This window comes from Phocoena sinus, chromosome 3 (genome assembly GCF_008692025.1).
Source record: "Phocoena sinus isolate mPhoSin1 chromosome 3, mPhoSin1.pri, whole genome shotgun sequence".
Lineage (NCBI taxonomy): Eukaryota > Metazoa > Chordata > Mammalia > Artiodactyla > Phocoenidae > Phocoena > Phocoena sinus.
In genome coordinates this window covers 130,842,542-130,856,657 of record NC_045765.1, presented here as the reverse complement: position 1 = coordinate 130,856,657, position 14,116 = coordinate 130,842,542, and the positions used below count along the sequence as shown (strand labels likewise).

At 41.8% G+C, this 14,116-nt stretch overlaps 1 protein-coding gene across 2 annotated transcripts in view; it reads right to left on the bottom strand.

Moving 5' to 3' along the window:
* The window catches only part of PLPP1 (phospholipid phosphatase 1), a 128,598-nt gene that overhangs the window by 45,528 nt on the left and 68,954 nt on the right, over nucleotides 1–14,116 (bottom strand). The window contains exons 2-3 of one of the 2 annotated variants that reach the window (XM_032626433.1): nucleotides 11,267–11,418; nucleotides 6,016–6,296 (exon numbers count right to left, since the gene is read on the bottom strand). In XM_032626433.1, coding sequence (XP_032482324.1) covers nucleotides 6,016–6,296; nucleotides 11,267–11,418 — 433 coding nt within the window. The remainder of the gene's footprint in view (nucleotides 1–6,015; nucleotides 6,297–11,266; nucleotides 11,419–14,116) is intronic. The other variant, XM_032626432.1, reaches the window with a different exon arrangement.

Below are 14,116 nucleotides of genomic sequence, written 5' to 3'. Positions count from 1 at the left end.
CCTTTTCTTCTCTGATTGCTGTGGCTAAAACTTCCAAAACTATGTTGAATAAGAGTGGTGAGAGTGGGCAACCTTGTCTTGTTCCTGATCTTAGTGGAAATGCTTTCAGTTTTTCACCATTGAGGATGATGTTTGCTGTGGGCTTGTCATATATGGCTTTTATTATGTTGAGGAAAGTTCCCTCTATGCCTACTTTCTGGAGGGTTTTTATCATAAATGGGTGTTGAATTTTGTCGAAAGCTTTCTCTGCATCTATTGAGATGATCATATGGTTTTTCTCCTTCAATTTGTTAATATAGTTTATCACATTGATAGATTTGCGTATATTGAAGAATCCTTGCATTCCTGGAATAAACCCCACTTGATCATGGTGTATGATCCTTTTAATGTGCTGTTGGATTCTGTTTTGCTAGTATTTTGTTGAGGATTTTGCATCTATGTTCATCAGTGATATTGGCCTGTAGTTTTCTTTGTTTGTGACATCCTTGTCTGGTTTTGGTATCAAGGTGATAGTGGCTTCGTAGAAGGAATTTGGGAGTGTTCCTCCCTCTGCTATATTTTGGAAGAGTTTGAGAAGGATAGGTGTTAGCTCTTCTCTAAACGTTTGATAGAATTCACCTGTGAAGCCATCTGGTCCTGGGCTTTGGTTTGTTGGAAGGTTTTTAATCACAGTTTCAATTTCAGTGCTTGTGATTGGTCTGTTCATATTTTCTATTTCTTCCTGATTCAGTCTTGGCAGGTTGTGCATTTCTAAGAATTTTGTCCATTTCTTCCAGATTGTCCATTTTATTGGCATAGAGTTGCTTGTAGTAATCTCTCATGATTTTTTTTATTTCTGCAGTGTCAGTTGTTACTTCTCCTTTTTCATTTCTAATTCTATTGATTTGAGTCTTCTCCCTTTTTTTCTTGATGAGTCTGGCTAGTGGTTTATCTATTTTGTTTATCTTCTCAAAGAACCAGCTTTTTAGTGTTATTGATCTTTGCTATTGTTTCCTTCATTTCTTTTTCATTTATTTCTGATCTGATTTTTATGATTTCTTTCCTTCTGCTAGCTTTGGGGTTTTTTTTGTTCTTCTTTCTCTAATTGCTTGAGGTGCAAGGTTAGGTTGTTTCTTCGAGATGTTTCCTGCTTCTTAAGGTGGGCTTGTAGTGCTATAAACTTCCCCCTTAGAACTGCTTTTGCTGCATCCCATAGGTTTTGGGGTCGTTGTGTCTCCATTGTCATTTGTTTCTAGGTATTTTTTTATTTCCTCTTTGATTTCTTCAGTGATCACTTCATTATTAAGTAGTGTATTGTTTAGCCTCCATGTGTTTGTATTTTTTAAAGATCTTTTCCTGTAAATTGATATCTAGTCTCATGGCGTTGTGGTCAGAAAAGATACTTGATACAATTTCAGTTTTCTTAAATTTACCAAGGCTTGATTTGTGGACCCAAGATATGATCTATCCTGGAGAATGTTCCATGAGCACTTGAGAAAAATGTGTATTCTGTTGTTTTGGATGGAGTGTCCTATAAATATCAATTAAGTTCATCTTGTTTAATGTATCATTTAAAGCTTGTGTTTCCTTATTTATTTCATTTTTGGATGATCTGTCCATGGGTGAAAGTGGGGTGTTAAAGTCCCCTACTATGAATGTGTTACTGTTGATCTCCCCTTTTATGGTGGTTAGTATTTGCCTTATGTATTGAGGTGCTCCTATGTTGGGTGCATAAATATTTACAATTGTTATATCTTCTTCTTGGATCGATCCCTTGATCATTATGTAGTGTCCTTCTTTGTCCCTTTTAATAGTCCTTATTTTAAAGTCTATTTTGTCTGATATGAGAATTGCTACTCCAGCTTTCTTTTGGTTTCCATTTGCATGGAATATCTTTTTCCATCCCCTTACTTTCAGTCTGTATGTGTCTCTAGTTCTGAAGTGGGTCTCTTGTAGGACAGCATATATAAGGGTCTTGTTTTTGTATCCATTCAGCCAATCTGTGTCTTTTGGTGGGAGCATTTAGTCCATTTACATTTAAGGTAATTATCGATATGTATGTTCCTATTTCCATTTTATATATTGTTTTGGGTTCGCTACTATAGGTCATTTCCTTCTCTTGTGTTTCGTGTCTAGAGAAGTTCCTTTAGCATTTGTTGTAAAGCTGGTTTGGTGGTGCTGAACTCTCTCAGCTTTTGCTTGTCTGTAAAGGTTTTTAATTTCTCCATCAAATGTGAATGAGATCCTTGCTGGGTAGAGTAGTCTTGGTTGCAGGCTATTCTCCTTCATCACTTTCAGTATGTCCTGCCACTCCCTTCTGGCTTGTAGGGTTTCTGCTGAGAGATCAGCTGTTAACCTTATGGGGATTCCCTTGTGTGTTATTTGTTGTTTTTCCCTTGCTGCTTTTAATATGCTTTCTTTGTATTTAATTTTTGACAGTTTGATTTAATATGTGTCTTGGCGTGTTTCTCCTTGTATTTATCCTGTATGGGACCCTCTGTGCTTCCTGGACTTGATTAACTATTTCCTTTCCCATATTAGGGAAGTTTTCAACTATAATCTCTTCAAATATTTTCTCAGTCCCTTTCTTTCTTTCTTCTTCTTCTGGAACCCCTATAATTTCGAATGTTGGTGCGTTTTCATGTTGTCCCAGAGGTCTCTGAGACTGTCCTCAGTTCTTTTCATTCTTTTTTCTTTATTCTGCTCTGCAGTAGTTATTTCCACTACTTTATCTTCCAGGTCACTTATCCGTTCTTCTGCCTCAGTTATTCTGCTATTGATCCTATCTAGAGTGCTTTTAATTTCATTTATTGCATTGTTCATCGTTGCTTGTTTCATCTTTAGTTCTTGTAGGTCCTTGTTAACTGTTTCTTGCATTTTGTCCATTCTACTTCCAAGATTTCGGATCATCCTTACTATCATTATCCTGAATTCTTTTTCAGGTAGATTGCCTATTTCCTCTTCATTTGTTAGGTCTGGTGGGTTTTTATCTTGCCTCCTTCATCTGCTGTGTGTTTTTCTGTCTTCTCATTTTGCTTATCTTACTGTGTTTGGGGTCTCCTTTTTGCAGGCTGCAGGTTCGTAGTTCCCGTTGTTTTTGATGTCTGTCTCCAGTGGCTAAGGTTGTTTCAGTGGGTTGTGTAGGCTTCCTGGTGGAGGGGGACTAGTGCCTGTGTTGTGCTGGATGAGGCGGATCTTGTCTCTCTAGTGGGCAGGTTCACATCTGGTGGTGTGTTTTGGGGTGTCTGTGGCCTTATTATGATTTTAGGCAGCCTCTCTGCTAATGGGTGGGGTTGTGTTCCTGTTTTGCTAGTTGTTTGGCATAGGTTGTCCAGCACTGTGGCTTGCTGGTCGTTGAGTGAAGCTGGGTGCTGGTGTTAAGATGGAGGTCTCTGGGAGATTTCCGCTGTTTAATATTCTGTGGAGCTGGGAGGTCTCTTGTTGACCAGTGACCTGAAGTTGGCTCTCCTACCTCAGAGGCAGAGCCCTGACTCCTGGCTGGAGCACCAAGAGCCTTTCATCCACACGGCTCAGAATAAAAGGGAGAAAAAGTAGAGAGAATTAGTAGAAGTATGAGGAAAAGAAAGAAGGAAAGGAGGAAAGGAAGGAAGGAAGAAAGAAGCAAAGAAGGAAAGAAAGGAGGGAGGGAGGGAGGGAGGAAGGAAGGGAAGGAGGGAAAGAAGGAAAAAAAAGACAGAAAGATGATGCAGTAAAATAAATAAAGTATAATATAGTTATTGAATTAAAAAATATTTAGAAAAAAAAAAAGGGACGGATAGAACCTTAGGACAAATGTTGGAAGCAAAGCTATACAGAGAAAATCTTACACAGAAGCATACACATACACCTTCACAAAAAGAGGTAAAGGGGGAAAAATCATAAATCCTGCTCCCTGAGACCACCTCCTCAATTTGGGGTGATTCGTTGTCTAAAGGAGGGAGGGAAGGAAGGAAAGAAAGAAAGAACGAAGGTAAAGTATAATAAAGTTATTACAATTAAACTTAATTATTAAGAAAAAGAATTTTTTAAAAAAAGTCATGGACGGATAGAGCCCTAGGACAAATGGTGGAAGCTAGAGTATACAGACTAGATGTCACACAGGAGCATACACGTACACCTTCACAAAAAGAGGAAAAGGGAAAAAAATCATAGATTTCGCTCCTAAATTCCACCTCTTCAATTTGGGATCATTCCTTGTCTATTCAGGTATTCCACAGATGCAGGGTATATCAAGTTGATTGTGGAGCTTTAATCCGCTGCTTCTGTGGCTGCTGGGAGAGATTTCCCTTTCTCTTCTTTGTTTTCACAGCTCACAGGAGCTCAGCTTTGGATTTGGCCCTGCCTCTGCGTGTAGGTCGCTGGAGGGCGTCTGTTTTTTCGCTCAGACAGGACGGGGTTAAAGCAGCCGCTGATTCGGGGCCTCCGGCTCACTCAGGCCGGGGGTTGGGGGGATGGGGGGCCACTGCGTGCGGGGCGGGCCTGCGGCGGCAGAGGCAGCGTGACGTTGCGGCAGAGGCCGGCGTGACGTTGCACCAGCCTGAGGCCCGCCGTGCGTTGTCCCGGGGAAGTTGTCCCTGGATCCCGGGAACCTGGCAGTGGCGGGCTGCACAGGCTCCGCGGAAGAGGGGTGTGGAGAGTGACCTGTGCTCGCACACAGGACCCTTTGGTGGCGGCAGCAGCAGCCTTAGCGTCTCCCGCCCGTCTCTGGGGTCCGCGGTTTTAGCCGCGGCTCGCGCCTGTCTCTGGGGTTTGCGCTTTCAGCCGCGGCTCGCGCCCGTCTCGGGGGCTCGCGCCCTCAGCCGCAGCTCGCGCCCGTCTCTGGGGTTTGCGCTTTCAGCCGCGGCTCGCGCCCGTCTCGGGGGCTCGCGCCCTCAGCCGCGGCTCGCGCCCGTCTCTGGGGTTCGCGCTTTTAGCCGCGGCTCGCGCCCGTCTCTGGAGTTCCTTTAAGCAGCGCTCTTAGAGCCCTCTCCTCGCGCACCAGGAGACAAAGAGGGAAGAAAAAAGTCTCTTGCCTCTTCGGGCCGGTGCAGGCTTTTCCCCGAACTCCCTCCCGGCTAGTCGTGGTGCACTAACCCCTTCAGGCTATGTTCAAGCCGCCAACCCCAGTCCTCTCCCTGAGCTCCGTCCAAAACCAAAACCCGAGCCTGAGCTCGCAGCCCCGCCCGCCCCGGTGGGTGAGCAGCAAGCCTCTCGGGTTGGTGAGTGCTGGTCGGCACCGATCGTCTGTGCAGGAATCTCCCCGCTTTGCCCTCCGCACCCGTCGCTGTGCACTACTCCGCGGTCCCGAAACTCCCCCCTCTGCCTCCCGCAGTCTCCGCCCGCGGAGGGGCTTCCTAGTGTGTGGAACTTTTCCTCCTTCACAGCTCCCTCCCACTGGTGCAGGTGCCGTCCTTATTCTTTTGTCTCTGTTTTTTCTTTTGCCCTACCCAGTTACGTGGGGAGTTTCTTGCCTTTTGGGAGGTCTGAGGTCTTCTGCCAGCCTTCAGTAGGAGTTCTGTAGGAGTTGTTCCACGTGTGGATGTATTTCTGGTGTATCCGTGGGGAGGAAGGCGATCTCCGCGTCTTACTCTTCCGCCATCTTCAAGGTCCCCCCCCCACTGTTTATGTAATAAATAAAGTTTCACTGGGACACAGCTACACCCATTCGTTCAAGGACTGTCTGTGACTGCTTTTTCCTGCTACAAAGGCAGAGTTGGATACTAGTCAACATACGGTCCACAAAGCCTAAAATATTTATTAGCTGGCACCTTAAGAAAAAGTTTGCTGACCCTGGTCTGTATGATCTAAAAGGTTCATTTTATATTATTATACACTGAAGATGAAAAGAGTTGCATTAAAATGCTCTTAAATGGAGTATAGGGATAAAACAGGAAAAAAGAGTAAGTAGAGAAAATAGATCAAACATGATCTCAGTTCACCTCCTGGTGATTACACTAGCTTCTCTCTGAATTAGTGGATGACTCATCTTCCAATCACTGAAACCTTCTATTCCAAGAATATACAAGATAAAACAAGCATTAAAAATTTAACACGCACCTGCCCTCCTTCACTTTTTGTGCATTCCCTCGACATATGTAGTTTTCAATGTAGCCATCACTGCAGTTGATTTTTGACCAGTCTGGGTCACAAACATCCAAGAAGTGAGGCCGCAGTCTGCCTATCGAATACTTGGCAATATCAGTCAGGGACTGACTAGCAGCTGCACCAAATAAAAATGTTCCAATGGCTTTGTAAATAGTGGCTATGTAGTTATTCCTGATAAAGGAATTCGAGTGCAAGAGGTTAAAGTAAACAGATAGGGTTTCTCCAACAATCATCTGAAAAAAAAAAAAACAGAAAAATAATGTTAAAGCAGCAACCAGGCACTTTAAACAAAGTAAAAAATAGAAAAGAAAATGGTAAATCACAATAAAATATTTGTTTTAAAAATACCTCCCCGCTTTTTTCCTTTTCAAATGGAGAACAGGATATCTAATTCTAGACCACAAAAAAAGGTGTCAGAGCAATTGATACTTTGCTTACAGAGCAATGGCAAAGCCAAAATAATTTCAAAGTCTACCTTGAAACAATAAAACCTTATTTATTTACTTGTATTCAAATAAACTAAGCCTTAATAAGTAGACAATGATGTATCATGGAGGATAAAAAACATGGTTTTTCAAAGAATACAAACTTCCCAATTAGAATATCCCTTACATAAGTACTTTTATCTGACAGAGTCTGCATTTGCATCAAACATTCCTTTGAATCAAAAATATTCATCATGTTAAAAAGGGTAAAACAGTCCCACAGAGAGGAAAAAGCCAATATAATAAAAGCAGGGATCAAACACAGAGGCCAAAGGGTACAGAGGGCAGAGATCAGCTGTCAAGGCCTCCCAGTCCTGCCTCTCCCGGAGACATTTAGGGCTGGATTCCTTAACAAGTCTCATTAAAAGACCAAACACACACTTGATGCTCTCCTTCTCCAATACAACATTTCAAGTGATTCCTTCCTCTTTTAATTTTCACTGACTTTTGTAAAATGGGAGTCAGAGACTTCCCAGATTCTATTAGAGTGTGTGTGTGAGCACGCACCAGTGTAATTAAAGGCATAAAAAGGTTTTCAAATACTTCCCAAGTTCACAGGCCAATATCCTGAGAAATTTGAAAAAATACTGAATGGCAACATTACAAAAAATTAAAATTGCTGATAAAATAAGCCACACTCTAGCTACCTGAGACCAAAATAAACACTTAAAAAAAATTCTGCTTGCTAATTTATGTTGGGGGTGGATATAAATCACAAAGTTTCACTTAAGAGTTTCACTGCTTCGTCTTAAATTTACATAAACAATTTTACAAAGCATTCAAACATTTCTATTAGTGACGACTAATTATCTTCAGGGTGAGCCTTACCACAGATGAAATAAATGGTTGCCTCCTGAAAGGGATTTCAAGAACCAGATATCAAAAATTTTTTCCTCATCTGGCTCAAAGGCTCCTAGAATTCCATAATTAGAATGTTATAACTTTGACAACTAGACTATGAACTCTACAAAAGCAAGAATGAATTTTTAGTTCAACAGAAAACTAGTACCACCATAGTGACCTAAAACAGAGCTGGTGGTCAGTAAATTTCAATTCAAGGTGCTGCCTCTTGGGTAAAAGGTAAACACCCTTAATTTAAACATGTTAAACCCCACAGAAATATATTCCTCATTATAATCCTTAATGTGAATGACTTAATCAAACCTTTGCTGAGAACAGGCCTCACAGGAGAGGAAAACCACACGCACTTCTGAGGATACCATACCTCCCCAACTGTGCTTAGGGTCCTCCCTGGCGACTGCCCTAGAGGCCTTGAATTAAAGTATATTACAGTCTCCTCAGGCTGTTAAGGTGTTCCAGCAACTGCCTTGATAGATTAGCAGCAAGAAAGGATATCTCTAATGTTTTGTTATGGAGTTGATCTTTGATAATTTGAAATATATACCAAATATATTAGTCAACCACAATTTGAGCAGTCAAAACTTCCACTTCTCAGCTATCAGCTCTTCTTGTGTAAGCACTCAACTACTTTCCAAAAACAAGTACTGGTCTCTGTGAGTCTTCCTAGTCATAATGATCATTGTTTAGGGCCACCCAAACCCTGGTTCCTGCCACTGATGACCGAAAATCAGTTCACTAGGAACATTCAGAGCACTGGGCACAGATTAAAAGTTGATCTACAGAAGTGGTATATGCTGAAACTTAGCCCTTAATTCTGGGAAAGGGTGTGAGGGGTTCTAAAGCCAACAAATGCTAGGTCGACTTACATCATTTTTTTATTATATAAAAAATAGACAGTAGAGATGTCCTAAATTAATTCTTCTAAATTAAATGCAGGGATGTGTCTGTGCATTGCACTACACATGCAAGACATATTTTCGTTTCATTTTAATACCTTATCTTGCCCTTTGAGCCATTTATACCAACTCAGCCTCTGGTGAAGTCCACGCTTAAATTAACTGTGCCCTAATCTTAGAGCTGAGATTACTGGCCACGCATTATTTACTACTCCAAATAAAGACAGGATAAATTATTAAAGAACTAAAGATGATGTTTGTGGAGTAAAACAGAATACTTTGAAGATCAAAGCTAATAATTATCTAAATCAATGTGATTCAACCATTTAAAACCTATGTACCAGAGTATTTTCTCACCATCTTCTTTATACTTCCACCAACCAAGATAATTTTATACATCTCTACACTGTCACTACAGTTATGTGTCTTCCACTCAGGACCCACCTTCCCAAAGAACAGTCTAAAATCACTGACGTACTTCCACTCCTTCCTAAATATGTCTAAATACCTCCATTCCCTTTATTCTACTGAATATCTCTCCAAAAAAGTCAAAATGGTCTCATCAGATCAAACAGATTTTTATCAACCCAAATCTTAACTTCTCAGTAGTATAAAACCTCACTGACTATTTTGTCCTTATTGAAATTCTCCCTTGGCTTCTGAGAAACTATATTAATTCTGATTCTCTATCGGGCTCCCTCAATCACTCATATGTGTGGATCATTTGCAAGTCAAATCAAAGGCCTGGTATGAAGTCCCAATCACAGTCCTGATTTTTTTTTTTAAGAAATAATTTACTTTCTAGAAATTAAATTAAACATGTACAAGTCTAACCAAGTGCTGCCTGAAAGAAGCTGAGTTAGTGAATAAACTGAAATTATTTTAAATTAGTACATAAAACCACTGCCCTAAGCAGTGTTTGTCTTTGTTGATACAGTTGATATGAAAAAAGTACTTTTACAGCACCTTTAAACAGTCTGCTCTTTTTAAGGAAAACTACACTCAACTTACTTGCTGTTTTACAAAGATAACTTTCTCACAGGTGATGGTGAAATAATCAAAACTTCCAAGTTAATAAAATACAAATAACAAGTTTTGCTAACTGAGTGTCTGTCACATTCTGCGCTAGCTGTGCAGGCTACACAGCACCCTGTCCTGTTGCAGGCCTCTGGTCTGTAGCAGATTTCTGTAGTTTTGCTTATGCAGCATCCTTCTTACTGAGATACAAACAAAAGTAGAATTGAAAGACAAGTACATTTGTAGCAGTGTTTGAGTACTTGAATCTTGTCTGAAATCAGCTACTATTTGCAGAAGAGTCCTACTAAAATTTTTATATTTAAAGAGCTATTCTCTCAGAAACACATACTTTATTTTTATTTATTTATTTATTTATTTATTTAGGCTGCATCGGGTCTTCATTGCTGTGCACCAGCTTTCTCTAGTTGTGGCGAGCGGGGGCTACTCTTCATTGTGGTGCGTGGGCTTCTCATTGCAGTGGCTTCTCTTGTTGCAGATCATGGGTTCCAGGCACACGGGCTTCAGTAGTTGTGGCACTCGGGCTCAGTAGCTGTGGCTCGCGGGCTCTAGAGCGCAGGCTCAGTAGTTGTGGCGCACGGGCTTAATTGCTCCGCGGCATGTGGGATCTTCCTGGACCAGGGCTCGAACCCGTGTCACCTGCACAGGCAGGCGGATTCTTAACCACTGCGCCACTAGGGAAGTCCCAGAAACATATACTTTAAAAAAAAGACCCTAATACTCATACTCCCTCTTTAATGGAAGGATCATAGGCTTGGCTTTCTTTCTTTTAATAGTAAACTCAGTGTAAAGATCTGTCTAGATTAAACAAACCACTGATTTCTTAAAACTTCACTACACTGTAGGAGAGTCACCAACATTACGGCAAAATCTCTCAAGTTTCATTCCAGCACCTAGGACATGTCAGGGTCCATGGCAACAGTGAGGATACCAAGATGAACAAGGCACCACCTCTACCTTCAAGGAGCTCAGAGTCTTGCAAAACAAACATTTGTATAGCAGAGGTTTTCTTTTATTAATTATATACCACATATTATGAGTTGATTAACTTTTAGTGCTAACAAGGAGCTGTGATCATTCTGCAATAAGACATTAAATTTCTAAATCCAGAAGATTTGTTTTGTTTTTTAATAAACTCCAGAACAGACAAGCTAGATATGCTATTATCTTTTTGGTCTATCTCCTGGATGAGACCATATTTTCTGCTTGTAACACAAATCTTATTTCTAAAGTTACAAGTTATGGAGCATAAAACTAATTAAAGTCATAGAATCCGAGTCAAGCGATTATAAAAATCATGTAGTCTAATCACTTGATATCTTCTCTCCAGAGCACATTCCCTAAGCATTCCCACCTGAAATCCTAGAAAACAATAATTACTACAGTGTTTTAGTACCAGTAAAAATTCTTTGTCGTGTTCACTTCTAATTATATATAGAATTCAGGCTCTTCTATTTCTGCCGTTATCTAAAAATTCTTTAAAGTAAACTAAACATGGGTTAAATGAAGTCTTAACACCTGTTAAGACTTTTCTAGAACTCAGTAACTAGAAAGTCAGTTCATATGCACAGTCTCAATAAATTATAAAATAATATCCTAGGTAAAAAGTATGCTAGAAATACATTGATATAATAGTCATCTATTGCATTATTACTGAAACAATAGCAAATTGGAGCTCTAAAAAAAATCACAGTGACTTAGAAAGGTTAGCATAAAACCTACACATGTTCAGTAAGGTTCTTCTGATTATACATTGTTGCTCTTTTGGCTCCACTTAAAACAGCTGAGATTATTTTGATCAAATAACATTAAAGGTTAAAAAAAAACATTGTTTTAGAGGGTTATACATTCAATCATTAACAGGTTAACACAAAACTAAGCCAACTGCCCAAAAGTGATAAACTTGGAAAAGTGGATTTAACTTACAACGATAATACTGAATGGAATGATTATTCCACCTAATAACGGATAAGGTATGGTGTCTTCTTTGTAAGGGTACTTGATGGACTCATCATTACAGAATAATCCTCGTTGGAAAGGGGTATGCCTTGAAGTAAGAATTGCAAAAGGCAATCCAGCTAGCAAAAGGAATAAATGAAAATATCATTAAAAAGGAATATCAAAACTAATTAATGGTGATAATTATCCCAGAGACCATGTTTAAAAATACATTTGCCACAAAAATAATAAGAGCACATGGAAAAAGGAAATGCAGCAACACATGCAACAGAAGTTAGAAAAATTATAGTTTAGGGTACAGATCTTTTCTCTACAGGAAACAATGCCTCCAAATCCTCTATCAACCAATTTAACCAAGAGCGACTTCTTCCCTTTGTTTCTGCCCAAATACACTAAACTGATTTTAGGGGAAAAAAAATATCTTCTCATGCTCTTGTTGTCATTTAATCATAGGGTTTTCAACACTATTTTCAAACCACTTTGTCAGGAGCTTTACTTCCAAAAGGTTGAAAACAGCATTTTGACATTCCCCATTTTATCTTGATATTACTACCATATTTGGTCAGGTCACGGTCACTGGCTAAGCTATCAGAGTATCTAAATAAAGTTTATCCACTCATTTCTGTACTGTCTACAGCAAGTTTAGAGCTGCTATGAAAAGGAGTCTAAACTTAAACCAAGCTTCTTAAGAAAAGATGGACAACAGAGTCAAGCACAAAAGCACCTAAAAGAGCTCTCTCTTTTTTTCATCATCAATGTTTTCCCTAAAGATCACGTCTCACACTCATCTCATCTCAAAATGTCTAAACTTTTGTCTAAATGTGAACTTTAAGAATTCAGTCCTCCTTTACTTCATCACTGCACCCAGCATCCTGATTAATACTGACCAGGACTGCTTTCTAAGAGATAGAGTTTAGCAGAAACCCTCAACATGAGTTCTGCTTCAAGACTTTTCCAGGTATGGATGATTCTCTCCCTAAGTGACCCATTCTCCCAGCAGTAATACCATAATAACCACTAAGCTAACATATTCACTGTATATTCAGGTGTTCTTTCCATGAAGCTCTAAGTCTTGATGACCATTTACAGTTTCTCATCAACTCTGCTAAGCCCTAAAGGCTCAATGACAACCAAGCTTCTGCCACTCTGCCTGATGCATAGACTACAAGTATCAAATGTGTTCAATCTACAAGGGCCAAATGAAAAGGAGAAGCCCATTACTGGTTCTTTTTATTTACCTTCCTGTTTTTCATTTAGACTCTGAATACATAAACCAAAGTTTATTTTTTTGTGTTAACCAATTTGCCAAGCTGTTAAACCATTAGAAGTCTTTATGATGCAAGCAGTGGCCAAGATGGCAGAGAAGGAAGACCCTGAGCTCACCTCCTTCAACAGGCACAGCAAAATCATGATTACTTACAGAGCAACTATCCATAAGAGTGACCCGAAGATTAGCAGAAAAGATCTTCTGCAGCTAAAGCTATAAAGAAGAAACCACAACAAGTAGAAAGGGTGAAGATGCAGTATCGTCATCACCCATATTCCCAGTGTAGGCAACCCACAAATGGGAGAATAATTACAATTGCAGAGGTTCTCCCCAAGCAGCAAAAGGTCCTAGCTCCACATCAGGCTCCTCAACCCGGGGGTGTACACAAGTAATATGAACCTCCAGACTGTTTGGCTCTGAAAGCCAGTAGGGCTTACTTCTGGGAGAGCCAGAGGGCTGTGGGAAATAAAGACTCCACTCTTAAGAGAGCACAAACAAAATCTCATATGTTTCAAGACCCAGGGCAGAAGCAGTTATTTGAATGGAGCTTGGGTAGGACCCACTTGCTGATCTTGGAGAGACTCCCAGGAGGCAGAAGGCAACTGAAACTCTCTCTGGGAACAACGACACTGGCAGCAGCCATTTTGGGAAGCTCATCCCACCACCAGGACACTGGTGCTGCTAAGTGCCACTTTAGAATCCTCCCTCTAGCCAGTCAGTGGCAGACCAGCCCTGCCCACCAGACAGCACCAGCCCTGGGATGCCCCAAGCCAGGCAGCTAGGTGGGCAGGAACACAGACCTACCCACCAGCAGGTTGATTGCTGTAGAACCCCCAGAGCCCCCAGCCATCCCAGTACATGACACCACCCACCATAGGACCCAGGACCTGGACCCACCTACAAGTGGGTCCCCACCAGCACTGGGACCCCCGGGAACCACTCACATACACACACACACACACACACACACACACACACACACACACACACACACACAGCTAGTCGTCTGACCCAGCCCCACCCACCAGTGGGCCAGCACTAGCCCCAGTCCCGGCCTCACACACCAGGGGTCTGGCACCAGCCCCGAGATCTGATGGGCCCCAGCCCCACCCACCTGTGGCAGACACCACCCCCAGAACCCCCAAGGCCCTGCAGCCACAAACTCTGGGCCCAGGCACTGCCCACAGAGGGCCAACACCAGCTCCAGAACTTTCAGGCCCCACAGCCAAAGACCCCAGGAGCTGGTTCTGCCCATCAGTGGGCCGGCACTAGCCCCAGGTCCTCCTGGGCCCCGACACTGCCCACCAGCAAGCCAACCCAAGCCCCAGGACCACCACAGCCCCCAACAGCAAGTTGCGTAAAGACCCGGCCCAGCCACTAGTAGTCTGGCACCACCCCAGACACCCAGGGCCCTGGCCCTGCCCAACAGCAGGCCAACACCAGCTGCAGGACACCTTGGGCCCCTTGGCCAGCCATGTCAGAATCCAGCCAACCACCTGCAGGCCACTACCAGGTTGGGTGGTGGGTGGCCATGCAGCCAGTCAAGCCAT